At 44.5% G+C, this 25,261-nt stretch overlaps 1 protein-coding gene across 1 annotated transcript; it reads left to right on the forward strand.

Annotated features, from left to right (window-relative positions):
* Positions 1-15,794: 15,794 nt before the first annotated feature.
* Positions 15,795-17,656, forward strand: LOC133930490 (3-ketoacyl-CoA synthase 5-like). Its single transcript, XM_062377144.1, has one exon. It carries the CDS (start codon positions 15,838-15,840, stop codon positions 17,299-17,301), a length of 1,464 nt encoding a protein of 487 aa, XP_062233128.1. The 5' UTR covers positions 15,795-15,837; the 3' UTR covers positions 17,302-17,656.
* The last annotated feature ends 7,605 nt before the right edge of the window (positions 17,657-25,261 follow it).

The following is a 25,261-nucleotide window of genomic DNA, read 5'->3' on the forward strand; positions in this document are numbered from 1 at the left end:
AGGACCAGAAGGGCTTGGCGTGCGACATCATGGATTCTAGCCACGAAGGTAGCTCTTGGTGAGATGGTGTGGTGAATGCTTGTCACTTCATTGGCTCCACACTCAAGTAGAAAACCGTAGATCACCACTTTGACTTTCCACTCAGGAGGAGCATTGACGTACTCATTCTTTACTCCTATGTACTCAGGTGCCTTCTTTTCCCAGACTGTAAAGTATCTCCCAAAGCTTGGTGGAGAACCATCCTGCACGACATCCATCGGAGTGGTAGACACGACTATAACGCTGAACACAGGGCGGTGGCTGTCTTTTAAAAGCCATAGCACAAGTCAGGGTCAACGATCGAGCAAGGAGACAACCACTTGTGCTCTTGCGTGCAATTAGATGGGTACAGACTATCTACAATAATTTGAAAGGGAAAGAATACGTCAGTATCAGGGTTCAAACATAATCAGATAAGAAAAGCACAGTAAAGCCAAGGTAGAGTTTTCAAAAATAGTTTTCTTAGCCAAAATAATCCTTAAGACTCGACTGTTCTTGCTAGGCTCACAACCTACGGTCAATATGGCTCTGATACCACCTCTGTCACACTTGGTTTTATAAAGGGATAAAACAAGATATAAATCACATGTATGCCAGGATCATGTTTAATACATGCAACGACTTCATCAGTGTATCACACACAGCGCCATTATTGCAATGTTTAACTTAAACAAGATAGAAAGACATCAAAGTCTTTAACTAAAATCCACCAGTAAAACACAGCAAAGCCCCCATCTTCCACAAGCAATTGACCGGGGGTCCACCAGCCTAGCAATCTTTATCTTCATCGATGCAGTAGTCTGGTTCTCCTTCGTTGTATGAGCAGTGTTTGATGTACATTTGGATGGAACTAGCAAGTGTGAGTACGTGTCAAACTCTGCAAGTGTGGAAAGTAAATGACATACAAGCTTAAATAAAAGAACAGGCTGTAATATGTTAAATTTGCATAAATGCCAACTATGTTTTCGTAGAGTTATAAAAGCATCCTATTTATCTATGTGATTCCACACTAGACTTTCATCTTCTAGAAACATCTTCACATGTTTCCCAACTACCTGAAAATCACTTCAGGTTCCCAAACCATCTGACTTGATACCCATCATAGGTAACAAAGAACCATCCAACCAAACCCACTAATCTGAACCAAACCCATCCAACTAATCATGTGAGGATGCAATTTTCTCATGATCGTGAGCATGACTAATATATAAGATTTTAAACTCTGTAGAGGTTGTCCATCTTTCCCCACAAGTCGTGTTTTCCTTGTTGCCGTGTACATGAAATACTTAACACACGCCCATGGTGTGTGACCCAGAAAATCACTACAAGGCAATTACAAAGTTTCATCCAGTATGTGCATGCCCGCTAGGTTTCACCGCCGTCAAAGTGGTATTCATGCCACCTAGAAGCCCCCCTTTTGTGCCATGTAGCTTCAACAAAATTTTACTCTTCCCTTCCACTACACATTCCATACCAATAACCAAATGGTTTTGGCCTTAGTCGACCCCACACATCCACTCTTCCAGTTTGGCACACACAAAACTAGAATCCACTACTTAATAGCCCAAGTCTGTCCCATATCAGGTCTCGTGGTTGGTACGATACTTCTTGGGTTGTCGCTCCACGAATCGGTTCTTACTTAGGTCACTTGAGCAATTACCAAACCAACAACATAATTGTAACCACCATCACTAGTAGCTCTTTGCTCAAGACCTAAGGTTCCATGTTGCTATAGAGTTACCAAAATTTCCTAAGTCATAGTTGCATAGATCATTAGTTATGTTCAACTGACTACCCATCCATACCCTTGTGCAAAACTAAGCATAAGCTACCTAACATAATCACTACTGACAACTAGGTGACAAGGAATATATAGAACATGGTACTATAAGTAAATAGGATTCAAAATTAACAGCATGCATGTTTGAAATAAAGAACGCATTTGAAAAGCTAGGATCAGAATGTTCAAGGACACTTGCCTCTTCCAACTTGCTTCTCAGACTCTTCATCCTGGAGATTCTCGAACCTCTCCTCATCTGCTCTCAGCACACAACAAAACTAACTAAGAACAGTACACCAAATAATAGCTAACATCTATGAAAAAGCTACTGAAAGATAGTAAGCACGAAAATCGTCTAAATCGGATGTAGGACGAGAAAGTTACACTAAAACAAGTTTATGGTTATATATTTAAAAGAAAATGACTTCTTTTGAATAAAATAGAGATGATAGGGGCCTTTTTGTAAAAAAAGAGGGACCTATTTGTAAATAAATAATGGTATAGGGACTAAACTGTAAAAAGGTAGGGTTTTTGGTAAGTATAGAGAAGTTGAGGGCCTAAAGTGCAAAATTGCTAATTTTGCCGAATTAAAAACAATTAGAATTGACTAGGTAAATGGATGGCTCACGTGGCTAGTGGCTGGTAGCTCGGCTAACATGTAGTCAAAGCGGCTGATGTGGCTGCTGAGGTGGACGGTGATGGGACGCTGACTAGATTAATGATGGTGACACGTGGTGCTCTGCGATTGAATCGGCGAAGGGGTATTCTAGATCTAATCTCGGCCATCAGTGTTAGATCGGACGGTTGAGAGATGGGGAAGGGCGGTGAGAGGGGCGACTGGCGGCGGAAAGCTCAGCATGGCGGCGGGCTTGCTGGAGACGGGCGGAAGCCTCATCACCGTGCACAAAAAATATTGGCAATTGGCGGAAAACAATGCTGGGAGTATGGGGGATCCGTTTGATAACATACTTTGGGTGGCACAGCTCGGGAAATTAGTCGGCACTAGGCTAGATGATGGCGATGCTCAAGAATGTGTCGGGTAAGGGCTCCAGTGGCTGGAAAGCAAAAGATGAGGGCACTTGCGCATAAAGTGGGTGACGGCGAAGCTCATGGGTGGGTTGGTGATGGCAAAAAAGTAGCAGAAATGGCCGGCGGCAAGCTCGGACGATAGCAATGGCGATGAGCGACGAGAGCTAGGGTTTTGGCAAAAACAGATGAAACCAAGGGGAGGCATGGACTTATATAGGCGAGAGGGGTCGCATGGGAGTCGGATTCGGTCGGGAGTTAGTTGGGATACGGGCTCGAGAAGGTGATGGCGCTTGGGTTCAACTCGGACTCAGCCAGTGTGAGGTGGAAGGAGTCGGCACGTGGGTGCCACGCAAGGGAGGAAATGGATTCCAGCTGGGGGGCCAACTAGGAAAGGTAGTAGCCTGAGCGGCTGCTGGGCCTGGCCTTCGGCCAGCCTAGGCAGGAAGGCAGGGGAGGAAATGGGCAGGAGGCAGGGGAGGAAATCAGCCCAAGAAGCAGCCCAAGCGGGAGGGAAGTGAAGGAGGCTGGCTCAGGCTGCACGGCGGGCTTCGCCAGGAGAAGGAAGAAGGGTGGGCTGGAAAGGGAAAAGAGAAAAAAGAAAAGAAGGGGGAAGGAAGATTAGGCCCAATGGGAGAAAAGGGAATTTTCTTTCTATAAAAGCCTTTTTCAACCCTTTTTCCAAAAATTCAAATGGCGCACCTCTGCGTTTCCCAAAATCATTTTTCACACAATAAAAACTCTAGTGCATCTATTCCATCATGAATGCAACACATTTTAACAAAACCTAAAGTAATTATTTAATTTAGAAAATAAATTTTCCACCTAGGATTTTGAGATGAAGAATAACACCCTAATTCTAAAGAAAAGGAAAATTATTACTATTTTCAAAAAGTTAAAAATTAGGGTGTTACATTTCCATAGTGCCCCTTAAGTCTAATATAGGATACACACCCCTGAGGGGCAAAATGATCTAAGTTTTTTGTTATCCATCGGAAGGACCCACTGCCATCACAACTTTGCTTCATCTCTATGCAAGCTTCGCGATGGTGCCAAACATCCTTTGACTCCATCCCCGGTTTTGAGGAAAAACTGAAAAACCACCTTGCATGCTACTCAAAGCATAACTCCTTTGCACTCGTGTAGACTCTATGCAAGCTCCTCGATGTTGATGCATGTTCAACCTCCGCCATGATCATTGATGCCTTCAAGCCTTTGCATTCTCGCCACCAGGCCGCCTCTTGACTTACCATCGTCTTTCTACCTTGACTTGGTCAACGTTGTCTTCTTCACCATCTCTTCTTGCGCCCTCTATGTAAGCGATGCAGATCACCCATGGCTTCACCTGGCCTCACATAGTTCGTCGGCGCCAAGCCTCCACTTGCCCTTTACAACACATGGTCCATTAGCACCAAGCATGTTTTCCCTTCTCCGCCTTGCCATTGTCCGCCATGTCGCATCCGTACACCTACACATCATGAGCCAAGAAACATATTTCTCCACCATCCTCAATTCCCTCTTCATCACCACCTCCGGTTATCCAAAAATATAATAAAGCAGAATTGAAATATGCGATGCAAACCGAAAGTTCCAAATCAACATTACCATCAATCACTCATCATCATCAACACAAGGGAACTTTTCACCTTGTGTTCTTAGAAGCAACGTAAACAAGGTAACAAGGTATATCTGGGGGGTTTCAATCCTAGGAGGATCTACACCTCACTCCGATGTCCCTATCATTGTGTCTGGCGTACCTCCAGTATAACACAACTCTTGATGAATCGACCTAGAAACCTCATCATACGGACATCTATTCTACACACTCATTCATCAATGATACACACTCCCCGAGTCTAACCAAGTGAGGTCATTGCTTTGCATGTCCATGATCATGGACACAACTATTCAAATAGATTTACACTCTACATAGGTAGTACACTTTACCCACATGATATACTCAGCCTCCAACATTGCAAGCGGAGAAGTGAATCATACCAAGACGCTTCAATCACATTCCCTTGCTGGACTATACTACGAGACACTCCAAGTGCTCTAGGCCTACATAAGGAATGACAGGGTACCACCTCGACCTTCACAAAGAGTTTGGTTCCATGAAGATCCCGTAAAGTACCTGACAGATGCTTGGGTTCTCGTTGCTCCCTAGCCTCATAGTTAAATGTTCACCTTGGCCGACAGATAGAAAAGTGAAGTCCTACCCATAAAAGGATGCATGATTGCACTAGGGTGGCTTAACATGATGGCGTAAAGATCAACTTATACGACCAGGGTAGGCATCTTCAAGGTGGCAATGAATACCATGTAGGTAACTCAAGCCCCAAGAGTATCCTCACAGGAGGACTACTCTACTTGCCCCCGCCAAATCAGTTTTCACCCTTTTTACACACCACTCGCCATATCCCACACTATATCAAGGATTGCACAATCACCAAAGATTGATGGCATATGAGTTGAATCAATATTCATTGAAGCAACATCTCCGAAGAGATGTATTCCATAGCGACATCTCCGAAGAGATGTATTCAATCCTAATCATGATAAATATTAAGGAATCATCTGACATTAATATAGATAATGATAGGTAATCCTAGGGTGACATGGATTCTGAATAAATACATTTAAGGCATGGCAATTGTTTGATAGAATTTAACGATTGCAAGCAGTTGAAATAGCACAACACATAGCACATGCGATGGTAAGTCAAGTTTTAAGTTGATAAATTAGATTATTGAAAACTTGGGTTCAAAATGATGAAGGGAATAGAGCCTTCTCCAATGTCTTCTTCTAGTCCTTGGTCAAAGTCCGAGTTCTCTGATTTCTCCTTGAATTCCTTCGATTCTGCAAAGCGCGATTACGATTAACGACGGCCTATACTAAAGAAAAATCAAATAACACTAAATAGAATATCGAATGAGAAATAATGGATATCACACTGAGATAAAAAGATAGATCTCAAATTTAGATGAATTTAGGTGAAAGAATCACTGAAAGCAGAGTTAGAACAAAGAAGTTATGACTCCCCAAAGATTTAATCTAAATATAAATCGTGAAAATCCAAAAAAGTCACTATTCAAGGGTGGCACCCATAGGTGCGGCCCTCTAAATAGTATTGGGGTGGGGCCCACTGAACAATGCAAGGCTAGGCTTGGATCTGGGTTTAGGCCTGGGCTTGGCCTTGCACAGAGGCCAACCCAATGAGATGTGGCTTCAGCCACCGGGTTGAGCCAGCGGCCAGCCCATTAGAGGGCCGAGCTATGGACTACTTGGCTGAGCCATGCGAACTCACTGGCGGAGCATAACAGCGAAAAGGGAGCCAGCGGTGAGGAATTCATGGTGGCACCTTGCCGGAGAGCTCGTCGAAGTCAAGGAAACAGTGACCTCCTACCTTAATACCCTATTGTTGGGCTTCTATTGGGTATGAGGGATCCATTTTGGGGGTCCTGGTTACTAATCGAAAGTCAACGCAGGCCCAAATCGGCGCCAAAGAAGATGGCGGCACAAAAATTGGGCAGAACCTCCATTTGGCAATGCGTTCTCTGGGCCACATGTATAGCAATCCTACGCTATTCTAGGGGAGTTTCCATGGCACAGGGGAAGGGGGTCGGCGGTGATCTCATCGTGGCGGTGGTGGAGAGGATGCTTTGGCTACCCTATGTCATGTGAAGGCGGGACACGTGGACCTGGACGTGCTACCTAGGAGGGGACAGAATGGGATAGGGAAGCTCACCGGTAGCTTCAAAGAAGGAATGGTGGTCGCAACGGCAAAATGCACAATGGCGGTGTCAATAGTGGTTCGACTCTTTGTCCCTTTCTTCTCCTGATTCTAGACGCTCCTCTGTGGCTCCTTCATGCCTCCAGTGATAGCTTGACAATGATGGCTAGCAGGGCGAATTGGCGGCATGACTTGGAACAACAGCTCATTGTGGCGGTGGCGAAGAGGATAAAGCGACTGTGGTGAAAAGGGGAAAAGGGAAAGGAGAGGGTCAGGAGCTCCATTTGTAGCGGAGTGGGGGAGAGAGGCGGTGTGATGGTGTGGCTTTGCCTCTTACTGAACAGGATGGCAGCGGGGCATTGGATTGCAATGCTACTCGGGAAAGGTGCAGCACGTGGCATTGGACGCCGACCATCTGCGTCTGGTGGATGCCAAAGTCGTGGGTGGTCGTCCTTCGTTCTTGGTCATGCGTGCTGAGAGCAGAGAGAGCGGGGGTGCCGATAAGTCATTGCACATTGAATGAGCAGATTCTATCACTAGTGTGGCTAACTGGCATGTGTTCTGTGTAGAGCTAGGACTTAGGCCGTGCCATTCCTGGGCCACCCACGATATGACGTTTTGGCATGGCCCAAAGTACGGCATGACATGAAATATTTTGGGTCGGGCCAGCATGGCACAAACATGAGGAATGTGTCATGCCTAGGACCTTAGCACGATGGGCGTGCCGGCACGGCACGATGGCTTGGGCCGTGCCCATACCGGCATGGCATGAAAAGGGCACAACACAATTTGCATGACCATTTTCCCATGTTTATCCTCTAATCTCTCTAATACAAAGCATGAGACACAAAGGCCTTGTTTGTTTTGTGAGAGATGGTAAGAGATAAATAAGTAAGCATGAGAGACACGAGTATGGAATTGTAAGAGATAAATATGTAAGTATTGTGAGGTGATATGGAGCATGAGAGAGATGTGTGAGTATAAGGGACACATGTATGGGATGGTAAGAGATAAATATGTAAGCATTGTCAGGCAATATGGAGCAGGGCCATGCCTAGACTAGCACGACACGACAACGGCACAGTATGTCGAGGGCCATGCTTGGGTCTTACTGGAGTTGCCTCATGCCAGCACAACATGGCACAATGAGCCAATAGTGCCTTGTAAGAGCATCTCCAAGAGTCTCCCTAAAACCCACTCTCTATATCTCCATATAGGGAGTCTTCCCAATAATATTCACTTCCTAAATCATCTTTCTATCCAACAGACTCTCAATACCTCATTCTCTATATTTCTTTCTACCTATCACTGACAATGGACCCCACCATCATCTCTACATTTTTCACCATATCCCTCCTAGCCACTGAGACAGAATGTGGGACCAGAATCCACCCCTGGGCTCACCGGAGCGCACAAGAAACCCAACGGAGCTTGGGCTCATTCCCCCATAGCAACCACCATTTTCCTCCCCAAGCAAGAAGTCTCCCCTCCATGTTTGCTTCGGTTCCCGGTAAGCATCATCCTCCACCTCACTCTAGCTCCCTCTATCGCTCTTTATTCCCCTTCCTCTGGCCGCCTGCCACAGCCATGCACCGGTCGCCTTCCCGGCCGAGTCCCAACTCCCCATTTCCTCCCTCCTCTGCATCCTTTTCTACCCACCTATACAAACACACTCAACCGCAGCACAAGCACATCATAGAGGCACCCTAGAATTCCCCCTTCACCCCGATCGCCACCGTTCACCGCCCGGCTGAGCTTTCTCCTCCATCCCCTCCATCCCATGCCGCCTCTCCTCCCTTTCACCCCAACTTGCAAGGAATCGGGATCTCACACAAGATACAGCACCAAACCGCCACTCGGCCACGCTCGGTTGTTGGCCAGCCCTATCGTGACCCTAGTTCCCAGTCCGGATCCGACCTCCCACTGCCTTCGCCTCCTTCTACGCTGCCAGGTTAAGCCCCAACTCAGTCCTGGGTCTCCGTTGGTGAGTCGTACCAGATCCAGGACTTACTAAAAGAAAACTGTTTAGGCCAACATCATATAGGATGTCCAGCTCGTCTTGAGAGAAGTTGCTCTCTAAACTAGTAGGACTGGCACATAAATGTTGACTTGAGAAGAATCCTTCCTCTCTAAACCCATGAAATCAGTACTAAAGTCCTAGAAGTAATAAAGAAATACGACCTCGAGCCATATCATCATCACCACTATTTTATTGTATTTCAAAAGAAATGTTTGCTTCTCCGTAGAGAGCATGATATCAAAAATAAGCATAGCATCAATATCTATGCATTAGGGTGCATTGATCAGTATGAAAATAAGCATATCATCAGTATCTATACATCACCACCATCATATGTAATCACCATCCAACAAAGAGTCTATTATTTGATTGATCCGTATCAGATTATGGAGATAATTATATACGACTGTAAGCTCGACTAGGATAGTGAAAAGATGTGCAATGTGCATGTGTAATAACCATCCCAGTCGAGCTTTGCAGTCATATGTATGGTAAATAGTTATCTCCTTTCATCATTTGCGACTACAAAATATGCTTGATGACCACCCGAATATAAAAATCAAGAAACAAAGTAGTTCATATACACTGAACATGAACATACACGTAAGTGCCATAAGTACAGAAGCAAAACCACCTCCCATCAAGCAAGATAATGAACTGAATAGCATATGGATGATTGAATAAAATTGCTCTCAGATAAATATAACAATTGGCCCCAGTACTACGATATCCTGCTCCCTAATTGTCCATTTGACACATCACAAGCTGGGCTAGAAACTAAGATCAAAACTAGATGTAAAACTGAAATTGAGCTTTCTTCCTAGACAATGCTGCTGGACATAAAAGCCGACAGGGAGAGGATTACTCTTTGAGAAACAAACACTAACCGAATAGCAAAATAATAGAGCAGTACCAAAGGTTTTCCTGCTCTTCCAGAATTTAATCAAAACAAGATTAATTGAATCAACAAATACAGCAGCTCCTAGTCCAGTAATCAAGCCTAACTGGCAATGTACAGACTACCAACAATAAGTACAGGGACTAAATAATGGAATGCACCACTACTATCAGGGCAATCTGTGCTGATCCAACAACAGAGAACAAACAGATTTAACACCTATTGCACTTAGACATCTAGACCAACCTCAGTGTTCCATTTGATCATCACAGAGTATATCACCAAGCCGTCCAAAGAGCAGAAATGAAAGGGAGGAGAAAACCGAAATACTCACAGTGCAATTCGGCTAAAGGCAGAATCAATATAGTCAATAAGCACCTCCAACACAGCACCCCACAAACATAGCACCACCACCAATCGATTGCCTGAGCACCAAAGTTCTAAACACTAGAACCGAGCTCACACGGCTCAATTTCAATTGACTAAACCACCCAGTGGTGAAACTAGAACTCAATTACTAAATCAACCATTAACCTCATAGTGCATATCACTTCGCAACAACCACAAACACCATCTGGGAGGTGGAGGGAGACAACGGGCGGTGGAGTACTCACCGCGATGATGTATTGGAGCTCAGGGACGATAGCGACGGGGACGGCCACGTGGAGGAACGCAGCCTCGGGATAGGGCGGCAGCGTAGAGGCAGGCGACTCTGAGGAAGGAGGTGTTGGGGACTGAAGACAGGGTTGGCATCGGGGAGGAGGACGATGGCATCGGGGAGAATAGGGAACAGCGTCGAGGAGGACAAGAATGGCGCCGGGGAGGAGGACGGCAACGACGGCAGGGAGGAGGATGACGGCGTCGAGGAGGACGGGAATGGCACCATGCAGGAGGAAGGTGACGGCGGCGGGGAGGAGGATGATGACATCAAGGAGGACACGGACAGCGGGCACCGGCTCATGGACCTCCGACAACGTGGGCTCCTTAGTGTCGGGAGGCGTTTCGGTGGACGGGACAGGGAACGGGAAAAAATTTCTAAGTGTCAAAGGGCGCAGGGCGTCGAGCTATTTTATAGGTGAGGACTTTCACTGTCGGCTCAATATGACCACCGACAGTGAAATGGTACCTTCACAACTGGCTCACTAGGACAACCGGTAGTGAAACTACATTCACTGCCGGCTCAATAAGTACACCGGCAGTGAAAGTAGTTTCACTGCTGGCCCAATATGTCCACCGGCAGTGAAACCCCTTTTATTGCTGGTACCGAGGGGTGCAAAAAATTTGTTTTAGCTTCGCGCGCGCGCAGAGACTCGAACCCAAGCCCTACACTAAACCGCTGCACTACTCAGGTGATTTCGATTAAGTTTATACTATCTATATTTATTAACATTAAGTTGACCTAGCAGACCTAATACATATTTATTTAAATTTGAACTTGCTATATACCAAAATGAATTTTTGTATACCTAAAATCAAAAATCAATATGGTTAATAATAAATATATCTTCTACCATACCCTACAAATTGAAGCTTCCATAACAAAAGTGAGGTATAATTGCATCTAAAACAAATTCATACATAGTAATTAATACAATTTAGCTACTTTATCTTAACGATTTGCCCTTCATTATGATCACGACGTATATATTAACGATTCCCCTTCATTACGATCACGACGTATATAAGGAGGTTCGTCGGTGTCTTCCATGGGACCTAGGTCGACGTCCTCTCCAAAAGGAGGTAACACATTGAATTGATTGTAGTATTCCTCGTCAACAACATTCTCCACTCCGATAATCCTTCTTTTTCCATGAAGAACCACGTGGCGCTCCTCCTTGTTAGCTGGGTCCAGGTCCTTAACATAGAAGATCTGCATAACAGCATTCACAAGTACAAATGGTTCTTCTCTGTATCCAACGAGTTTTTGGTCCATTGTAGTCATACCGTACTTGTCGATCTTCACACCGCCTAGGAGTTTGACCCATTGGTATCGAAAAAGAGGAACATTTAACACTCCATAGTCGAGCTCCTAGATCTCCTCTATGAATCCGTAATAGGTCTCCCTATTTCCATTGCAGTCGTAGGCATCTATAAGGACACCGCTATTTTGGTTGGAACTCTTATTATCTTGACCTCTCGTATAAAATGTATAGCCATTCATATCATATCCTTGGAATGTGAGGATTGTAGTAGACGGTCCGTGAGCCAACACATTCAACTGAGCACATTTTATCTGCTTATGCATGACCGGTCTGCGTAACAAAGTGCCAAAATGATCTTTGTGCTCACATGCGATCCAAACATCAAACTTCCCTGTGTTTCTGGTGCATAGCATCTTCTTGTGTTCTTCAACATATGGGTTCACTACAACTGATTGCTGCAGAACTACAAAATGTGCTTGTGTGAATGAAATAGGGTCATTAGTGCGGAATGCGTTTGCACCTATCGTCCCTTTCCCCTATAGCCTCCCCTCATGGCGAGATACAGGCACACCACTTGATTTGAGATTCATGTAGTCGACGCAGAAATTAATGACTTCCTTGGTTCCCTAGCCCTCGGCCATGTACCCTTCAGGCCAATTTTGGTTATGAACATATTTCTTAAGAACTCCCATGAACCTTTCGAAAGGGTGCATCTGATGCAGAAACACGAGGCCAAGAATTCGTATCTCTTTCACAATGTGAACAATGAGATGCACCATGATATCAAAAAATGATGGAGGGAACAAAGCCTCAAGCTGGGATAGAGTCTCAACCACGTCTTCCTACAGCTTATCTAGCTTAGTCGGATCGATGACCTTCTGTGATATCGCGTTGAACAATGAACACAGCTTTATGATTGGGTTTCGGACCTTCGGCGGCAGAATACGTCTAATTGTAATTGGAAGCATCTATGTCATCATCACATGACAATCATGAGACTTCATGCCAGTTAATTTCAAGTTTTTCATGTTTACTAGTCTCTTTATGTTCACGGACTAACCGGATAGAACTTTGATTCAATGCAAGCACTTGCACATTGCAATTTTCTCCGCCTTGCTCAGATTGTAGCTCGTGGGGCCAAGATATTTGTTGCCTTCTTCCATCTCTTCGAGATGTAGATCATGTCTGAGTTTCAAACATTTTAGGTCCTTCTGTGCTTAGAGTGTATCCTTTGTTTTACCAGGTATGTCTAGTAACGTACCAATCAAGCTATCTCATGCGTTCTTCTCAATATGCATAACATCAATTGCGTGTCGAACCACCAAATCTGGCCAATATGCTAAGTCATAAAAGACAGATTTCTTTTTGAACATAGGAGCTCTAAGATTAGATTTCGGAACTGGTGTACTTCGCGTCCCTTTCCAAGGATAACCCTAAGTCTCTTTACCATCTCATATACCTGTCTCCCAATGCGATGCTTAGGAGGTGATCGAGTCTCAACTTTCCCATCAAAAGCTCTCCTATTGCTACGGCACGGGTGATCCTTGTGGAGAAATTTACGATGACCTAGGTACACCATTTTTTGGCTGTTCTTCAGCCACAAGCTCTTTGTTTCATCCAAGCAATGCACGCATGCACAGTAGCCTTTGACAATCTGGCCCGACAGGTTGCCAAGGGCTGACCAATCTTGGATTGTTACAAACAACATTGCGAGTAGGGTGAAGCTCTCTAGTTTGTATGCATCCCATACCTACACACCATCATTCCACAGAATTACAAGATCTTTCATTAATAGTTTCAGGTAGACATCGATATCGTTTCCAGGTTGCCTCGGCCCTGGTGTCAGCACCGGCATCATAATGTGCTTCCGCTTCATACACAACCAAGGAGAAAGGTTGTAGATACATAGTCACAGGCCAAGTGCTATAACTACTACTCATGTTGCCGAATGGATTCATCCCATCCGTACTCAACCCAAATCTTATATTCCTCACATCCTCTGCAAAGGGCTTCTAGTATTTCCTATCGATGTTTCTCCACTGCGTAGAATCAGCGGGGTGTCTCAGCATTCCATCATCCTTGCGCTCATCGGCGTGCCATCGCATCAGTTCGGCATGCCTTTTGTTCGCGAATAAACACTCCAAACGGGAGACTATAGGAAAATACCACATCACCTTCACAGGACGCCTTTTCGTCTTTCCTTCACCATTGATTTCATCACCGTCACGCTTGTACCATGCTACACCACAGATGAGACACTCTTGCATGTTTGCATGCTCTCCGTGATCCAACATGCAATCGTTTGGACATACATGTATTTTCTGTACTTCCAACCCCAATGGGCACACAACCTGCTTAGCCTGTGTTTTCTGGCAGCACATTTCTTCAAGAACAGTAACAAATCTGTGAAGCTTGTATCAGACTACCCGTTGCTTGCCTTCAATTGCAGCAGTGAAAGTACGGTACGCAACTTTATGTACTCCTTCCCGCAACCCGAGAACAACGGTGTTTTAAAGTCCTCTAACATACACTGGAACTTTTGAAACTCTCTTTCATTGGTGAAGTTCCCCTCCCCATCGCGCAACATCTGCTCCAGATCATCGACGATGGCATCGGCCAACATCTCCTCTAGATCATCATCGGCCAACGTATCCCTGGCAGGCAGCATATTGATGTATTAGTCGACCGGCATAATGGTGCACATGTCTTCGTCTTCTCTTTCAATGTATTTCCCTTCCTGTACGATCTCGGCTTCACCATACTCGGTCCAACGGATATAGCCAGGCATAAAGGCCCTTGGCATCAAGTGGGAATGTATTTGTTGGGTGGTGGAGAACTGCTTCTTGTTATCGCAATCAACGCATGGACAGCACATGTATTGAAACTGTGTATTTGACTTGTGCATCGCGACTTGTACCAGAAAACAATCCACGCTATTCTTGTACTCTGTGCTCACACGGCTCGCATCGTACATCCATCTTCTATCCATCTACAATTATATCATTATTGTAAATCCAAATTCATAACATCTAGAACATTTAGCGATCACCAACAAATAAATTACCTCGTCATCTCCTACCGGCAATTGACCCAGATTGGAGGAGCCACCTTTTGCATGCTTTCACGTCTGCTTCCAATGAGTATCTGTTGGTGCCATCCCTAGAAATTTTCTTTATTATTCAAAACCTTATATATGACTCATTAACGAAACATGAAAAATAAATAAGCTCATACATAAATATAATTGTATCTTGCTACATACCTAAATATTATAGCGAAATTTTCTAATTCATTAAAAATCAAAATAAATACACTCATACCTAAAGTTTTCATATCAGGAACATGCTAATTAATTAAAATAGAAAAAAATATATAATTGGAGCTTTCTGCATACCTAAATATCATAGCTAATTTTCCTAATTCACTAAAAATCAACCATAAATATGCTCATACCTAAAGTTTCTATATTAGAGCTTATTAATTAATTAAAATATAAAAAATATAATTAGAGTTTGCTATATACCTTAATATCATAGCTAAATTTTCTAATTCATTAAAAACCAAAAATAAATATGCTCATACATATAGCTAATGTAAATCAATAATAAAGACACTTTCCACCATAATTGAAGCTTCCATATCATAAATGAGATATAATTGCATCTATATTGTCTCAAAACATCATGACCATAGGTTCATCTCCATCATTCAAAATCTAGATCAATTTAGCAACTAAAATTCAAATAGAAATGGATTAGAGAGGAAATTACACACCTTGAAACACCTAGGGTATAAGGATTCTCAAAATTTTGAAGCCACCAAGATCCTGGTGAGCAAAAATAACCGCCACCAAGCAAGAACAGAGCTCCTCTCTGTTGTGCTCGAGCTTGCGGAAGCAGAGGGTGATTTTATATAGCCGAGATATCACTGCCGGCTCATTTAACCAGCCAACAGTGACATTATGCTATCACTGCTGGTCGGTGGATTAAGCCAGCAGTGATGAGGGAGCAGGGCATCACTGCTGCCTCAATCCATCGACCGGCAGTGATACCCTTATCACTGCTAGTTCATAAGTCACGACGGTTGATTTTTCCCGCACGACTTATAAATCGACAGTGATGCTCCATTACTGACGGTCTATTAAAAATCGACAGTGATGAATCGGTATATAAGACTAGATCTATAGTAGTGCACGAGACACGACAGGCCGAACTGTGCTGATACGTACGACCTAATTACCAGCTCTAGTTCTGTGAGCCCTGGGGTGACTGAAGTAATGAGGCAGATGACGAGCTGACCCACATGCCCAGTGCCTCCCGCGCGCGGCTTTAAAATCGCGTGATCCAAACCACCCATCACTCGCACCGCGCACAAGCAAAGAAACGTACGCAAACGGACAGCGGCAGTAGCGGCAGTAGCATGAGCTCGCCAACTCCGCTCAACAAGGGCCTCATGGCCGTGTACCGGCGTGTCGTGGATAACGTCCTCGCCGTCGTAGCGGTGCCGCTCGTCGCCGCCGCTCTCATTGCGGCAGCGCGGTCCGGGCCCGACGAGCTGGCCGGCCGGCTCGGAGAAGCCCGGCCCGTGCACCTCTTCTTGGCCGCGTTCCTCCCGACCGCAGCGGTGACGATCTACCTCATGCTGCGCCCACGCACGGTGTACCTGGTCGACTATGCGTGCTTCCGCACGGCGCCCAACTGCCGCGTCCCCTTCTCCACCTTCCTGGAGCACGCCAAGCAGGTGCCCGTCCTCAACGAGCGCAGCATCCGGTTCATGACCAAGCTGCTCGAGCGCTCGGGGCTCGGGGAGGAGACGTGCCTGCCGCCCGCGCACCACTACATTCCGCCGTACAGCTACTGCACCCTCGACGCGGCGCGCGGCGAGGTCGACCTCGTCGTCTTCTCGGCCATCGACGACCTGTTCGCAAAGACTGGCATCAGTCCCGACGCCATCGACATCCTCGTCGTCAACTGCAGCCTGTTCTGCCCCACGCCGTCCTTCGTCGACATGATCATCAACAAGTACAAGTTGCGCAGCGACATCCGCAGCATGCACCTCTCCGGCATGGGGTGCAGCGCGGGGCTCATCTCCGTGGGGCTCGCCAGGAACCTCCTGCTGACCGCTCCGAAAGGCTCGCACGCTCTGGTCGTCTCCACTGAGACCATCACGCCAAACTACTACGTTGGCACCGAGCGCGCTATGCTCCTGCCCAACTGCCTGTTCCGCATAGGCGGCGCCGCCGCGCTGCTGTCAAATTCCCAGGCCAAGGCCAGGTTCCGCCTAAAGCACGTCGTTCGCACGCTCACCGGCGGGCAGGACAACGCGTACCGGTGTGTGTTCCAGGAGGAAGACGACAAGGGCAACGTCGGGATCAACCTAAACAAAGACCTCATGAGAATCGCCGGCAATGCGCTCAAGGCCAACATCGCCGCCATCGGGCCGCTGGTGCTGCCGGCTTCCGAGCAGCTCCTCTTCGCCCTCTCCTTCATCGCGCGGAAGATGCTCAGCAGGCTGGTCAAGCCGTACATCCCCAACTTCCGCACGGCCTTCGAGCACTTCTGCATCCACGCGGGCGGGCGCGCTGTCGTCGACGAGCTGCAGCGCAGCCTCAATCTGTCCGACGAGCAGGTGGAGGCGTCGCGCATGACATTGCACCGGTTCGGGAACACCTCGAGCAGCTCGTTGTGGTACGAGCTGGCCTACGTCGATGCCAAGGGGCGCATGCGCAAGGGTGACCGTGTGTGGATGATCGGATTTGGTTCCGGCTTCAAGTGCAATAGTGCCGTGTGGGAGTGCATCGAGCCCGCGGCCAACGCGGAGGGACCGTGGGCCACGTCGATCCACAGGTACCCGGTGGACATTCCAGACGTGCTGAAGCACTAACAACCGAGCTTGGTGGGCATCAACAAGTGCATGCTTTCACTTAAATCCCGCATAATAACTGAGATATAAGTACATGTGTCGTTATATAGCTGTCAGTCTGATTATACAAGTGCATGCTTCTGTTTGCACTATTCATATATACCACAGTGTTGTAATATCATACGTGTGTGTGACAAAGGCTTGAAGCAATATTATACTCTTAACTTGTTGTATAGCTGTCAGTCTGATTGTTCAGTCGACGTGATCGACGTTACGGGCAAAATTCACTACAGTCATTTTCGCTTCACTATATGTATATGCAGTGGTTTGCCCTTTGCAGGCTTGCAACTAGGATAAAAAGAGTTTCTCTGCCTAATTATGGTACCTTTATTTTTCAGGTTACTATCTCCATTGTCTTTTACTTGTGTTTAGGACATTAACACGGTGTTCAAAGCATATGTTTGGATAGAGACTTATACATACACTGGACCGTAAATTGCCCGTTTTGATGTTAAACTTGTGTTAATTCGCGGTTAGGTGCACCAATACTAGTTGCCAGGCTAAAATATGCCAAGCTATTAATGTATTTTTCGGCCCAGGCTGCATAAAACATCGGAACAACCTTCTAGCTTGATGCTACTAGGCCTGTCATTCCACAACCACACTGTGTTGATAGCAAAAAAGGTATGGTCAGACTTTTGTACACACCGAATAGTCCGTTGATTAAGATCATGTCATCACCGAACTATCCGGTGAGTAGAAGGGGGATTTTGTGTAGAAAATTGTTCTTTGCATGAATTAATCCGGCGACAGCTCTGGTGATAACAGCGGACCATCAGGTGCCTATATCTCAAAATCTCGCAGAAGGTTTTGTTCTCTGCAATAAATTGTCTGATGAGGTGTAACATGGTCATACGATCATTCGGTGCGCATAAGGACGATTTCTTGTAGAGAAACATGCTTTCTGGAAAAATCGTCCTGTGAGGCATCAGTGAGGCACCGGACTATCCAGTGAACATAAAGATGAATTCGTGCAGAGAGTTTGCTCTCTGAAAATATTAGTCCGGCGCAAACCTCCGGTAAGTGCATTCCACACATCGGAACATCCGATGTAGATTAGGAAAGAATCTAGGATTCCAGTCAATTGAATTCACAGATGGTTCGGTATTATCATTTTTGTTCTCACCAGACCATCCGGTGCTCAGTCTGAGTCTGAATCGAGTTGGATTCGCCGATCTGTTCGGATTCTTTTCGTATTTTTGGCCAAACAAGACATTTTTGCATAGGTTTTAGGGTTGAGAGTCCTATTTCCATAATGGCAAAGTCCAAGCCGCCCTAAATATAATTGAGGAGGTGGACATCAATTGTAACAACTCAGTCAATCGCAACAATTGCCATCTATTTTCGTTCTCCTTTACTTTCCTGCACATTAGGGTAGTTTTAGGGTGGTTCTTCGCTGCTACTTCAAATCCCCACGATTTGGGTGGTTGTTCTTTGTCAATTTGCTCGTAAATTGCCCGGTCGGCAGCTATCAAGGTTGCCAGTCGAAGTTCTTTGCTTGTTTACTTGTAAATAAGTCGTGTGTCGCTAAAAAAAATGATAGTTATCTAGGATGGATTCTTGTGTTGCACGCGATTGCCAAATTTTGGCACTGACACAAATTGGTGACTCCGCTGAGGAATGATGATTCTCATTCACCATCTTCATCGACTCCAAAACCTAGGGTTTCGGTATCTACCCCCTATGTCACCATGTCCAGTGAGGGAGCCGAAATTAGCATGGAAAACATCATTGCACCGATGCTTGAAGAGCTCCCTGAGGAGGTTCGCCAAGCCATTGAAGCTAAAAAGTGAGAGGTGGAGAAGATGATGCTTGCAGGCTATCAGAAAATGAGACAAGGCATCATCAAGAAGAGTGATCCAACTTCGATTGTCCACGCAAAAGTCAAGCCCAATGTAAGTGATTCTCCTCATGATTTACAAGAATACATTGTGCATACGGTTGATCAATCTGTAAGTGATGTTATGAGTAATAAATTTGATACATTAATTATGGGTTTAGATCATTCGCTTAACAGCCATTTTGAATACATAGCTCTTGATATACAGAGCATTAAAAATACATTACAACAGCCCCTGTCACATAATGCTAATGCTTCAACTTCCAAAAATGATAGCAAATTTTAGACAAGTCTGTTAGGTTCATCGGCACAATTCATGTCACCTACAATTATACAACAAAACATGCTAATGCATCAAATTCATAGCTGTTCTAGGTTCAGCCAATGTTGTGACACCTTCATTTAATACACCAAGTACTAGTAAGCCGCTTTGTTTTTCCAGTGCCAAACTCTACATCTAGCATAACTAGTTCGCCTTCACATATAACCAATAGTCAAGCTAATGAAATTTTAGCAAGCACGCCACTAGTTCCATACAATACCGTGGCATATAGTGCACCTCTCATGCCTCCACAAGGTACCAACATCCGTTATGGTCTATTGTCGGATACATACTTTAATGCGTTTCCACTAAATACTACATATATACAGCCTATAGTGCCTCCACAAAGTGTTCCACAAAGTAATGCAAATCTTATTCGGCCCATGGCTGAACAACCCATAAGGCATCAGAGCATTAGAGAGTAAATGGCAAGCCTTTTGCGGGAGCACTTCGGGGTAGAACGTAAAGGTAGAGCATGGGTTTATCAAAAACCTTACCCCGATTATTATGACACAATTTCATATCCCCGTGGGTTTAAGGTCCCTGATTTTGTTAAATTTAATAGGGAGGATGATATAACCACAATGGAACATATAGGATAGTTTCTTGCGCAATGTGGTGAAGCCGGTACTAGTGATGCATGTAGATTGCGTTTATTTCCTTTATCACTTTCTAGCAATGCGATTACTTGGTTTACTTCGCTTGCTCCTAATTCTATTCATACATGGGCACAACTTGAGCAAAAAAATTTCATGAATATTTCTATACCGAAGATACAGAGTTGAGATTAATACATTTAACATCGGTTATATAAAAGTATAATGAGTATGTTTCTGAATACATTAGGAGGTTTAGGGATATAAAACCAATGTTTTAATGTGGCTCTTTCCGATAAAGATCTTGCTGAGTTAGCCTTTGCTGGTTTGCATGCACATATCCAAGAAATGTTAGAAGGGCAAGAATTTTCAGATGTGAACCAAGTATTGCAGCAGTATTTGGCTCAGGAAAGTCGTGCCAAAGAGTATAGGAAAGTCCAAAAGTTTAGTGAAAAGAACAAAGTGGATCATCCCGGCGTTAATGTAGTTGAGTATGAGGATGATTCATTGGACGATGAGGGTGTAAATATGTGTGTAGCTAGGTGGGAACAGAAGTCTAAGTCTGAACCATTTTTATGTTCCGCTCTAAGGCCGATTCCACAAAAGAATCGGCAAGAAGAGATGAAATTCACATTTCATGTCACTAAATGTGATAGGATATTTGGTCTCCTACTACAAGAAAAGCAAATTAGTTTATCTCCTAATCATATTATTCCACCACTTAAGGATCTTAAGAAGCATGCTTATTGTAAATGGCATAATTCATATTCTCATGCTACTAATGATTGAAATGTCTTCTATCGACAGGTTCAATCGGCCATTAATAAAGGACGATTGAAGTTCGATGAAAATTCTAAGATGAATCTTGATAGTGATCCATTTCCTATCAACATGGTCAAATTTGAGGGCAAGAAAGTCTTGGTTCAGCCATCTCAGGCTAAATCGACTAAAGGAAAAGATGTGATTATTGGTGAAGATAATGTAAAACCAAATATGATCAAAGTGAAAAGTCTAGAAGTTGATCATTGAAAGGTGAATGAAGACAAGAGCAAAGCCACTAAGAAGCTTGAAAAGCTAAAACCTACAGTTAATACACTTTTGATTAAGTATGATAGTGGCAAAGCCAGCCAAAAGGGAGGCAACTGGCCAAATATTCTTAAATGTTCAAGATCACCTCTGAAGCATGAGTTTGGAGGGAGAAAAAGATAATGGGAGAATAATATTGCAGCAACACTATTTCCTCCTTTTGGGCCACCAATGCCTATGATGTGGGGACCTCCTCCTATGGTTTATCCTCCATGTCCACAGTGGGGTTGGTGTGGACCTTGGGCACCACCTCTTATGTCATTTGCACCATTCCATCTAGGATGACAACACCAAAACAGTCGACATTCAAAAGACTATCTTATTCTAGACAAATATCGGTCAAATAATGGGAGGGATAGAAAGGAAATTAAGAAAGGTATATCGTGTGAAGAATACGGGTGTTTCTAATAAAAAATCAGATCTAGAACAGAAGGGAAAATAGCTGGTTGTTGATGAAGACAAAGTGCAAAACAATTGGCTAATGACTGCTTGAGTGAGGGCAACAAAGAGGAAGGTCTAGAGGTAGTTAGCACTGATCTTGGGGCTAAAATGGTGCCACCTACAGCAGCACAATAGCCCATGGTGCCAAACGTCAAAGAACCTCCTTCAAATCACTACTGCATAACCTCTTACCACTGTCAACTCCAAAACCACCTTCACTGCCGGTTTTGGAGCCGACAGTGGGTAACGGGTAATGATAGTCAATCACTGTCAGCGCAAAGGACCAACAGTGAAAGATGTTTTCGCTACCGGCTGAAGCTCCTGCCGATAGTGATGCCTTGGGAATCACTGTCAGCTGTTTGTTTCAGCCGACAATGATTCCCAAGACATCACTACCGGCTGGAGCCTTCAGGCAGTAGTGTTTTTCCTCTTTGGCCTCCCTCCCCTCACCTCCCTATCCTCCCTCTCTATGTCCTCTCTATCCTCCCTCTCTCTCATCAATCTCTCCATCCCTCCCTCTCAATACATGCATACAATGAGACATATATTTAATGTAAATCAACAATAAAGGTACCTTCATTAATACATAGTAATTCATGTCATACAATGAAGGTGCTAGACATCGATAAACACACATATATACATAATAGTTCTCAAAAGTCACCCCCCGAAAATTTGGTTGAGTTGAGCTAGTCCATTATCTCTCTACCTCACCCGCGATGAGGACCGCGTCTCCGCACAGATGGCTGATGGCGTGTGTACGTCCAGGGATGGCGGGCGGGCCGATGGTGGTGAAGCGGAGGACCCGACCAGGCCTGATTGACCGCATTGTCGCCTATGCTCCAAGCTCACCGGCATGTTAAAGATATCGAAGTCAGACACCTGAACGCCACTATGGTTTGAGCCTTCTACCTCCTCTGTAGCACACAGACGGGCCACCCTCTCGTGCTCATCCACAACACACTAATGGGCTAGCCTCTCGTCCTCCTTCTCTTGGGCACACTTACGGGACACTACTTCCTGCTCCTCCGCAATGCACAGCTGACGGGCAAGCCTCTTATCCTCCTCATCCTAGGCATGCTTACGGGTCGCTGCTTCTTGCTCCTCCTTCGCATCATCGTTGGAAGGCCATTCTGTCAAAGAGTTATCCGATGGTACCCACTCCAGAAGCTAGTCGAAGGCCACAACAGGATCTTCTGGACCAGGTGCAATTTTAAACGGGTGCATTTCTACCATGGCTTCTTCAAGGCGATGGCTGGGAGGTGGAATTCTTCTAGGAGATGGCTGAGAAGAGGGAGATCTTCGAGGTGACGATGGACCAGGGTGTCGTGGAGAGTAAAGGTTCTCGGTATATGTCTCTGGTGGAAACACTATGTAGGTCTTCTCTCACACGATGAATGTGTGCTCGTTCTCTCCTATAGTGTTTGCCCCTCCCCCCCTTTGTGGGGTAGTCCACCTCAACATGACGGTACTGGTCAATTGCCTCATCTACTTCGACCATGGTCTAGCCCTTTGGTATCGGACGTTCGTGAAAATGTTTATGGAAGCCACAGGGATAAGCCACTCTGGAAGCCACCTTGATGGTAATGTTTCTAGCACCAATGTGTAGTTCACATGATGTCCGTGCTATGATGAGCTCCATTGGATAAGTGAGGGGGTCAACTCCTGGAACTCCCGTGGACTCACAGCTACTCCGATGACCAGGTTGCTACGAATTATTTCACAAAGTGGATCGAGGATGTTCCATTGAAGAACATGACGCATAAAGAAGTAATCAAGTTTATTTTAGAGCATATTGTTTATAGATTTGGTATTCTGCAAACTTTAACTACCGATCAAGGTTCTTCTTTTATTTCTCATCAAGTGCGTGTATTTGTCGAATCATTTAGAATTAAACTTCTTAATTCATTTCCATATTATGCTCAGGCAAGTGGCAGGTTGTTCAAGTAATAAAGCCTTGATTAAGCTCATAAAGAAGAAAATAGAGGAACATCCAAAAAGATGGCATGAGGTTTTGAGTTAACTATTGTGGGCTCATCGCATATCTAAGCATAGTGCCATTAAAGTTACTTCTTATGAATTAGTGTATGGATAAGAAGCCATTTTTCCCATTGAGGTAAATCTTGGCACATTGAGAGTGGCATGACAAAATGACTTGTCGGCCATGGATTATTATAATGCAATGATAGATAGAGTAAATGACCTTAATGATGAAAGGCTTAAAGCTTTGAGGGAGATTGAGAAACATAAATTGAAAGTAGCTAAAGCCTACAATAAGAAGGTTAAGGAAAAATTGTTTCAAGTAGGAGACTTGGTTTGGAAGACGATTTTACTTATTGAGTCTAAGGATAATAAGTTCGAGAAGTGGTCTCCTAGTTGGGAAGGTCCGTTTAAAGTTGCAGAAAATGTACTTGGAAATTCATACGTGCTGCAGTATTTACAAGGAGACAGAATGCCTCGGGCTATTAATGGGAAATACTTGAAGAATTCAAGTGTTTTGCAAAACGTTTGAGGAGGTAAGTATACAAGGCTGATGTAATTTATCATCACCCTAAGAACATACATACATGGCTAATATATTGTTTGTATCGCCATAAGTCATAGCCTAAAGTAGATAATGAGCTATTCATAATTATACTATATAAAAGTGTTTTTCGATACGCGAGTTTTACTTAAAAAAACAGGGGGGTATGTGTTGATAGCAAAAAATGGTATGACTAGAGTTTTTGTACACACCGGATAGTGCGGTGATTAAGGTTGTGTCATCACCGAACTATCCTATGAGTAGAAGGGGGATTTTGTCTAGAAAATTACTCTCTGCAAGAATTAATCCGTGACAGCTCCAGTGATAACAGCAGACCATCCAGTGCCTATATCTCAAAATATCATAGAAGGTTTTGTTCTCTGCAAGAAATCATCTAGTGAGGTGTAACATGGTTATCGGATCATCCGGTGCACATAAGGACAATTTCTTGTAGAGAAACATGTTTTTCTCTGGAAATATTAGCCCGGTGCAAACCTTCGGTGAATATAAAGATGAATTCATGCATTTCACATGTCAGAATATCCAATGTAGATTAGGAAAAAAAATAGGATTCTAGTCAATTGAATTCACTGGATGGTCCGGCATTATCATTTTTTTTCTCACCGGACCATCCAGTGCTTAGTCCGAGTCCGAATTGAGTAGGATTCATAGATTTGTTCGAATTCTTTTCGTGTTTTTGGCCGAACAGGACATGTTTGTGTAGGTTTTAGGGTTGAGAGTCCTATTTCTATAATGGCAAAGTCCAAACTGCCTATATATAGTTGAGGTGGTGGAGGTCAATTGTAACAACTCAGTCAATCGCAACAATTACATCTATTTTTATTCTCTTTTACTTTCGTGCACATTAGGGTAGTTTTAGGGTAGTTCTTCACTGCTACTTCGAATTCCTGCAATTTGAGTGGTGGTTCTTTATCGATTTGCTCGTAAATCGTTTGGGTGACGGCTCTCACGATTGCCGATCAAAATCTTTTTCTTGTTTTCTCATAAACAAGTTACTGTCGCTGCGAAAAGCAATAATTATCTAGGACAAATTCCTATGTTGCACAAGATTGCCAAATTCCGGCGCCGACACACTCTTTTGGACCCCTTTC

This window comes from Phragmites australis, chromosome 10, assembly GCF_958298935.1.
Source record: "Phragmites australis chromosome 10, lpPhrAust1.1, whole genome shotgun sequence".
NCBI classification, from domain to species: domain Eukaryota; kingdom Viridiplantae; phylum Streptophyta; class Magnoliopsida; order Poales; family Poaceae; genus Phragmites; species Phragmites australis.